General features: G+C 40.3%; 1 protein-coding gene across 1 annotated transcript; it reads right to left on the reverse strand.

The window, feature by feature from the left end:
• Positions 1–3572: 3572 nt before the first annotated feature.
• On the reverse strand, positions 3573–9593 carry LOC121812776 (integumentary mucin C.1-like; the record flags this gene model as incomplete). The annotated part of the gene is made up of 3 exons (XM_042215748.1): positions 3573–4250; positions 4386–4471; positions 9369–9593. Coding segments are annotated over 3 exons (392 nt in total), but the record flags the coding sequence as incomplete, so codon positions are not given.
• Between the last annotated feature and the right edge of the window lie 148 nt (positions 9594–9741).

The raw sequence follows: 9741 nt of genomic DNA on the forward strand, positions 1-9741 counted from the left end.
AGACTTTGAAGTCCATGTTAAGGAAACACTGTTATAGTTCTCAACGAGACTGGGATGAAAGTGTTCCTCTTGTTTTATTTGCCTGTCGTGAAGCAACCCAAGAATCTCTGGGATTTAGTCCCAGTGAACTTGTGTTTGGGCGTGAGATGAGGGGTCCTTTAAAGGTTTTTAAAGAGGCTGGCTTATCTGGTGGATAACACCAAAAGCCTTCCAGAGTATGTCAAAACACTAAATGACAGGTTAAAGAGGGCTTATTCCTTAACAAGGAATGTACTAGCCACTTCACAAGCGAAAATGAAGAGACACTTTGATCAGCGGGCTGTTGACCGTTCATCCCAGCCAGGTGACAGAGTGCTCCTTCTCCTTCCGGTGCCCGGCTCCTCTCTTTCCGTTAAATTCTCTGGTCCTTATGTTGTAGAGAGAAAATTCAGCAAGACCAACTACATTATTCATAACCCGGATCGCAGACGTCCTACTCGGGTGTGTCATGTCAACATGATGAAGCTGTACAACTCTCATGAACCTTCCACAGATGGCACTGTGGTCCAAGAGCAAGTGGTTACATCCCGGATGGTTTCTGTGTCCAAGGTGGAGATTACTTCAGATGAAGATGGGTTGGTGTTACGGGGTGCTGAGCCTCAAAGTGCTCGATTAGGTAATTCTGTGATATTGTCAACACTATCACAATACCTGTCCCACCTTCCTGCTGAACAGAGCAATGATATCATAACACTCATATTGGGATTCCCATCTCTGTTCGATGACATCCCGTCCCAAACCACTGTCATAAATGGTAAATGGTAAATGGCCTGTATTTATATAGCGCTTTACTAGTCCCTAAGGACCCCAAAGCGCTTTACATATCCAGTCATCCACCCATTCACACATACATTCTGTCACGGTTTGCCGGGGCAAGCCGTGTGGAATATGAAATAGGACCCAAAATGCGGCAGCTCTGGTGCAGATGAGTGTTTATTTACAGGGGTGTGAGTACAAACAGCGGTGGCGACAAAACATGAAACCGGAAACCTAAACTGGGTAAACTAATAAGACAAACCAGAATGAGGATGCAGGGAGGTCCGGAGAAATACATACAGGGAGAGCGAGGGGAAACAACACAGACGAACCAGCGATTACCAAGACAGAATATACAACTTAAATACACTCAGAGAACACAGGGAGATTACACACAGGTGGGAGACACAGCTGGGAGTGATTAACATGACGAGACCAGGGAGGCAAACTGAAAACACTCACATAAGACGCAGACCTTCACAATAAAACAGGAACACACGGGGGGGAACAGGGTAAACACCAATTAGAGAACAGAACCAAAATCGCGAAGAGAAAACACAAAACGCTGGGTCAAAAGGACCCAGGATCATGACACATTCACACACTGGTGATGGCAGCTACATTGTAGCCACAGCCACCTTGGGGCGCATTGACAGAGGCGAGGCTGCCGGACACTGGCGCCACCGGGCCCTCTGACCATAAAACATGATGTGGTGCTAACTAACCCTACACCAATCAAACATTGTGCTTATCGGGTTAGTCCAGCAAAGAGGGAAATCATAAAACAGGAAGTTGAGTATCTCTCTTCAGAATGGATTCGCAGTTCCAAGCTCCAGCTCTTGGAGTTCACCATGTCTCCTAGACACGAAGTCAGATGGAAACCCAAGATTCTGTACTGACTTCTGAAAGGTGAACTCTGTCACTGTCCCAGATGCACATCACTTACCTCAATCGATGACTGCATTGATGAAATTGGGCCTGCAAAATACATCACTAAACTTGATATGTTAAAAGGGTATTGGCAAGTGCCTTTGACACAGCAAGCATCTGACATTTCAGCTTTTGTCACTCCTGACCACTTCCTGCAGTATACGGTTATGCCTTTTGGCATGTGCAATGCCCCTGCAACATTTCAGAGACTGGTCAATAAAGTGTTGGGAAGCATCCCCAACTGCAGAGCATACTTGGATGACATCGTTGTGTATAGCAGTGACTGGTCAACCCACATGGCTACATTGAAAGAAGTCTTCATTAGCCTAGAAAATGCATCTCTCACTTTGAACCTTGCCAAATGTGATTTTGCTAGAGGCAGTGTCCTCTACCTTGGCCAGCAAGTTGGTCTAGGAAAAGTGCGCCCTGCAGATGCCAAAGTCACTGCGATTAGGGAGTTCCCCCAACCAACCACCAGGAGAGAACTGCGGCGGTTCCTTGGGATGACAGGATATTACCGACGATTTTGTAAGAATTTCTCTTCTGTTGCTGCCCCTCTCACTGACTTAACCAGTCCCTCAAAGCCGTTTATTTGGTCTGAGAGTTGCCAGCAGGCTTTCGAAAGCCTTAAGGGCTTACTTTGTTGCACCCCTGTTTTGTCTGCTCCTAACTTCTCTTTACCATTCAAACTGGAAATAGATGCCAGCGCAGTTGGGGCAGGAGCGGTGCTTCTCCAGGAGGATACCCAGGGCATTGACCATCCTGTAAGTTACTTCTCTCGGAAGTTTGATAAACATCAGCTCAGGTATTCTACCATTGAAAAGGAGACCCTTGCTTTGTTGTGGGCCTTGCAACATTTTGAAGTTTATATAGAGTCATGTCAGAGTTCAGTTCAAGTATTCACAGATCAAAACCCTTTAGTTTTCCTCTCTAGAATGTATAATCGCAACCAGCGGCTTATGCGTTGGTCACTGATTATTCAGAATTATCCCCTCAATATCCATCACAATAAAGGGTCAGAAAACATTGTAGCAGACGCTGTCTCCCGTGCCGTTTAGAGATGTCACCAAACCCTGAGTTTAGTTCTTAAAGGGTGGGGGTGTTACGTGCCAAGAGATGTGGCTTTACTTTTGGTGTTCTTTTTATCTTTAAGGTGTCAAGTCTCCACCTATTGGCCAGTTCAAAGTTGATTGGCATGTTTCTATTGGCTGGTCTGGGCACAGTTGGCCAATCACTCTCTGAGGATCACTACAAATGAGCAGCTCCCTGGCCAGCTGCTGGCTGCTGCTTTATGACAAACATTTGCGAACAGGCTTCTTTGTATTGTGTGTGGTGGGAGGCTGGACAGGTAAGCTGGGGTACCCTATACACTGGTTGCAGGTTTTAAACTGTTAGTCACACTAGGTTATGATTGATTGTGGTTGTCCAGTGTTGCTGTCTCCTTCCTATCTTTGCCTCCACCATGGTGGGGGGGACGTAACACATTTGTTATTGCACATTATACTTCTCAGCTGGAGCATTTAACGCCAAACATTAACTGACATCAGCTGATGGTAGTGCCAGTGCACCGGAAGAAAAATACATATTTGATGCTTTCTATCTATCTGTCCCTGCAAACGACCAAAAACCCTTTGCAAAGTAAGTAATAACCCAAAATTAGCTGTAATGTGATTATTTAATTTAGCACAGTAACACATTGTATTGCCATGTGACTAAAAAGTGCAATATGATTAGAGTAACACATTACTCAGGAATGCATTACAGCTAATTTTGGGTTACTTATAAAGACAAGTTTACATTACACTACAGAATTTTAGTGCAAAAATAATAGTATAATATAACATGCATATGTTGCATAGATTTATTGCTATAAAACAAAAACAAAACAAAACATTTTCTCCCAACATTAAAATGCACCTGACATTTGAATGGCAAGAGAGGGAGTTTGCCAAATAAGACATTTAAACAATCACTCAACAATGTTGGCTTGCATGACAGAAACTTTCTCAGAGTTTCTCTGCACACACAGTATGTTGTACATCCTCCAAATTTTAGTTATTCTTTAAAGTAAAATACAAAGGAATGCTTTCAAATTCTGTCTTGCCAATGAACTGGAAAGGTGACCTTGAGTACAACAGAATCACTCATAATAACAAGTTCTGCCAGTAATATCTGCCAGACAATTGATTTTCCCGATTTGAGGGACAGTATTCATGCACTTGGTATGCTTCACTCACTTTTCTTTGTCTATATAAGCAAGAAGCTTGCTTTACAGTTTTCTGGTTACCAGGCTTGTCAGAGTGACCTCTGCTTCTCGAGCTGAAGAACTGATAACACCTCTTGACAGTTCAGTCATACTGCTGCTTCACATTATGTTAAACCAAGTACATCCTTGAATTGTTGTCTTTATTCAGTCACTTTTGACTTCTGTCCATGCAAAGCTTTTATGGGCCAACTCTCACTTGTTGAATATTTGTCACAGAGAGACTGTGGGCTGTTCCATTCAGGATCTGGTTGCTAAAAAACTAAAAAGAGAGAAAACACAAAGACTAAACATCTAAATATTTACTTGAGTTTCAAAAGCAAGTTTAAATAATCCACAAAGAAAACAAATTTTAAATATATTATATGAATATAATAATATAATTTTATAGGCATACCTCTTCAATACGTTTAATGATGGTTGCATTGCTGACCACTCCGTAGGTAGTTATCCTCATCTTCATATGTGCCAGTGCTTGCAGGGCTTTAGAGTTTGAAAACATTGCATTTAGAAGTCAATAATAAAATAATATAAAGAATATACATTTTTTTTAAATGCAATTCAGTCTCACTTTGTGACACACTTCTGGTTCTTTTAGAACAATATGATTAATTAATAACCTGAAAGTACTGATTTAATTTACAGCTGAAACCCATATATATTTTTGTATTTTAAGAAACAAATGTGTTGCCATTGGCAAAAGGACAATGTAAAGATAAAGTATTTTTTGTAACAATTTCATTTTAAAAATCTCATTCAATCTGTTGCTGAAACTGGTAAAAACTTTATGTTACTTGCATAACCTCAGTTGTCAGAGTAGCATAAGTGAGACGTCTCACTATGGGATGCACCTCCCTGTGTTTTCCTCACAAACATTTGTCTCATTCCACCAATTCTAACTAGCTGGTGAGTGGAACGACCTTAGCAGAACAACACACCTTAAGTAGCTTGTGTACTGTAAGCCTGGTTACCAATATAACAGTAATACAACAGAAAAATAGACCTTGCAGAAAAAGAAGGTTGCCATCTCCAGTTCATGCAAATGCATATGTGCACTGGTGTTAATATCATCTTCACATAACAATGCAAATTATGGTGATTAAAAACATTTTAAGTAAAGTTAAAATAGAAAAACAGCCCTCTGGCTGAACTATTTTCCGTGTTTCTCTGTGACGTAATTCTAGCTGATATTCTCTTTCTAACACCACTGAGCAGCTCAATGGCAACTGGAGTTTAACTTTATCTGCATACAGGCACTTTTTAACACCTGCTGCTGATTTTTAAAAACACACCCATGTTACCTGGTGATATTCACAGTTTAATTGCCTGCTCAGTTATATGTATGATTTCCTCAGACAGCTGACCTGCTTCTGTTTACCATAGAGCACTTGGAGATGATCAGTGACTTTAAATGGAGCTCCAGGTTGGGGAGGAGGGGAGGAGGGGGGCAGCGGCTGCATTATAGTCACCAGTTTATTTCTTCAAAAGAAGAAAAAGGGGGCAGGGAGAATGCTTTTAAGGTAATAGATCAGATGATGCAAACACCTTGGGCACATAGGCTGGGTTGGGTTTTAGCAAAGTGAGTGCACAAGGGCATGAATGTCAATTGATGGCTATCAAGTTAATGATTTGTTTTTCACAGAAACCATCATTTGTAATTATTAGCAGGCAGCTATCTAAACTAAACTGTGACTATCCTCCTGAGAGGATCTTTTTATGTATGTCCTCTGTGGTTGACACACAAATCACAAAAAAATACCCCCAGAAAGATACTTTTTCCCCCTCCATTCTCAGAAGTGTATCACCGGTTAATATAGGTGTGCTTTCTAAATCAGCAGCAGGTGTTAAACAGACAAAGTGACCAAGATGTATGCGGGAAAACCTTTACAGCTTTACCTGCTCGGTGTTGTTAGAAGAAAAAAAAGCCCACTTGTTATTTATGTCACACAAATACGGGTATGAGTCCAGCCAGAGGGCTGTTTTACTATTTTAACTTTATTAAAAATATGTCTAATCAATATAATTTGCAATGTTTTCTGAATATAATACCAATACCTATGCAAGAATGAATATGCATGAACTGGAGATGGTGACAGTCTTTTTTGCAACGTCTTTCTTCTGGTCAAATCATGTGATATGCACACAGAAATTGATACATTTGGAAAATGAAGACTGGAATATATGAGCAAAGCCAGTTAATGAATTAACCAGTTCAACTAGAACATCGTTTTCCTTTCTTTAAAGAGGCAGGAACTGTTTATTATTTTTCTTTGTCATAATTCTTTTGCTGTAAATGATTTGTTTTCTTCATGCTCTGTTGTGCAGCCCATGTTTTTTCATCAAAAGAGCTATCTGCATGTCGGACAAGGCCTGGGTTAACCCCAGTGCTTTCTCTCTTTGAATGTGTGATGGCTGCAGATAACATTCACACACACAATATCGGATGGCAAGCCTGGCCCATCAGACTCAAACTGGAAGACTCTACAGCAACTGGATCAGGATCAGCAAACTGATATTGCTCATAAAAAGACACATAATCTATCTCTGATGGGTTTAATAGCAACACCATCATCCCCATAGATTTACCTATGGTTTGGACGGCACAGTGCTATGCATAGAGGCAAATATCAGTAAACTCAGTGATTTCTTCCTACAGATTCCAGTCAGGTTTGGATGCCATGTCCTTGGATAGCTCTGCTAGGTAAGCAGCGAACATGAAGTAAACACATTAATGCCCTTACCACTTCAGCTGCCACTTCATAGTGACTTTCAGTTACGGCAGTCTGAAAGTGGTCTGCCTCTGACACGAGTGTGGTAGCTATAGATTGAGGTAGGCTGCAACTAACAGCTTTCTTTGGACATGTGAAGTAAGCAGTGCTTCTCCATGTTTCTCAGTCCCCCTCAAAATCCAGGGAAAAAGCTTCTTGTATTTGGCTACTGCCATAAGACTGTCCTTCCATGAGAAACTGGGATTAGCTGTTTTGCTGCCCTGGTGGCTTGGGGCATTTTTTTCCCCTCATAACATGATGTAGTGGATATGATGGCCCACAAAATATCAGTCTGGTTATTCTGAATATCCATTCTGTGAGTAGGGGAGGCTACTTGACATGTTATCTCCACAAACGCACAGTCGAGAATCTCCATTTGCTATGTTGTGAGATAAGGTTGAATTTATATTCACTGACTGAAATTCTCACAGTGAGAATAGTGTATGTTAATTTCATTGCTAACTATACCCGAAAAGGACAACGTTGTTGGCTGGCCAGGGAGGCGCATCCCATTTTCATGTACTGTGTGACGCAGGCAAAGTAAGGGCACAAAATGCAGACACACAGGCAAAAGTAAATATAAATGCAGCTTTATTGCTGAATTACCAAACATGTTAACCAAGGAATTCCCAAGGTAACTAAAGTTAGTGTTGAGATTTGAAATATATATTTTGAAGCTTATCTGCTGATTATATTGTTTTATATATAAGAGAGCTTTGAGTTTGAGTTAAAAGTACTGACGGGAAACGACATGCTTTTGCAAAACTAGGACCTGCAGCCAGAAAGTGAAACTAAGCAGAGTCTTTGTGTAACAGAGTTAGAAAATAGCTTAATGAATTTCCTCAAAATTGATGTGCTTTGTGAATAGTTGGAGCCACCTGGTGGACAAACACAGCTACTGCAACTGTTAAGGTTCCAAATTGCTGCACAGCACATGCTTCAGCAAGCTGGTGGTAGGTGCTAGTGAGCGATACTGTTGTCAATTTTGTAATTGTATTAATGAAAACACTCTTATAGTGGTAATTGTCAACATGTATTTTGATTGTAAGCAGTACTAGCATGTATCCTGAAAGTTACAGGCATTTTGATGCATGGGTAGTAACTTTATTCACGAGTAGCATTTTTAGTTAGCATGCTAAGCTAATACCCGTTAGCTAGTTGGGTGCTTTTTGACTTGCACTCAGCTCTAATGCTTCTCTATGAGATTGTAATTGTTCTAATTCTTTTTAACAGAACTGAATGTTGCAGTTGCTTTGCACATTGTTAATGAAGACTGTGTGCTGTTTTCTTTGTACCAGGTAGGCGCTGTTAAGTATAAGTTTTAATTGATGCTGTTGTATAGGAAAAAAAATGATGAACAATGATGATTGTTTTATAATAGAAAAGCTGTTTTTATATGTTATTGTTGTTGTTGGTTAGGAAAAATAATATTGCTACTATACGATCACAGGTTTGGTTTCAGCTAGAACTTTTAAAAGAAAGACTTTGTTGATGTTGTGTTGTATAAATATATCTTAGTCATTTGTTAAGTGTTATGTTTGGAAAGAAAAAAACTCCCAAGCTGGTGAACTGAATGTTGCAGTTGCTTTGCACATTGTTAATGAAGACTGTGTGCTGTTTTCTTTGTACCAGTTGCCAGAATAAAGAGGGAGCCCAGAGTAAGGGCAAGTCCAGCGTTGCAGTGCCGTCCTTTCTACATGGGCATATCACACCAATTGCACAATAGACTCACAGAATAGCAACAGCTACATTTGATCAAAACTTAAAGTGTGTGTGACATCTAGAGGAAGTATATAAATGACTAAGCTTCCTGTTTTGCTTCAGACTTTGGCTGACGTGTCTGTGTGTCTGCTGTGTCTCCATATTCCGTAATATGTAAAATTAAAGATAATTTTTTGAGTTTTGACCACTTTGAGCCTTGTGTCTTTTTTGGCCGTAAAGAATACAAAGAACGGGATATAATATTAGCTATTCTGAGCTATACCAAGTTATACTAAGTAGATGGCAGATGTGCACACAGAACCGACAGATGAGCTTACAGTAATTGTTTTACTTAGTGCACATCCTGTGATATTCACAGTTTATATTAAATAAAAGACTGTTTTCAAAACAGTTGGCTGTGAATAATAGCTCATAATAGATAATAGCGAAAATCAAGGTTTCTCATGCAAGAGACTGTTATTTAAAGTCCTTAGCATTTCAAATCATTGGGGAGAGTCTGCCTTCAAGTTATAAAACTGGTCTGCTTCAGACAGATGCCTTTTTTCTATAATGTGGAAGTCTTAAAAAAATACCCTAATCAAAAAGAAATGCTACTGTTACTAAAAAAAGAAATATCTGTGATGATGCTCCCCTTGTCACACCAACTCTGTAAAATGTATTAAAAATTTGACCAAAACATTATGAATTGAAATTCTAATAATGTATACTTTATTGATCCCCGTGGGGAAATTCCTCTCTGCATTTAACCCATTCACTCTGTGTGGTATGTTAGACAGTTATTTAACAAGCATGGTGTTAACACACTATAGGATCTATTCAGCCATATGGTATCTGTTTAAGTCTCGGTGTATTATCATATGCTATATAATTTTCCAGGGAATTAGACTCACCTTTCGCTGTTGTAATGGTTGATGGTGCTGTTGTAGGGCTTGGTGGTGGTGTTGTAGTGGTGGTTGGAGGTGCTGTTGTAGTGGTTAATGTTGTTGTAGTGGTGTTCGGACGTGCTGTTGTAGTGGTTGGTGGTGTTGTTGTACTGGTAGTTGGAGGTGCTGTTGTAGTGGTTGGTGGTGATGTTTTAGTGGTTGGTGGGGTTGTTGTAGAGGTGGTTGGAGGTGCTGTTGTATTGGTTGGTGTTGTTGTTGTTGTATTGGTTGGTGTTGTTGTTGTTGTATTGGTTGGTGTTGTTGTTGTTGTATTGGTTGGTGTTGTTGTTGTTGTGGTGGTTGGAGGTGATGTTGTAGTGGTTGGTGGTGTTGTTGTTGT

This window comes from Haplochromis burtoni, unplaced genomic scaffold (assembly GCF_018398535.1).
Source record: "Haplochromis burtoni strain Fernald_Lab_line unplaced genomic scaffold, NCSU_Asbu1 Contig_812, whole genome shotgun sequence".
NCBI classification, from domain to species: domain Eukaryota; kingdom Metazoa; phylum Chordata; class Actinopteri; order Cichliformes; family Cichlidae; genus Haplochromis; species Haplochromis burtoni.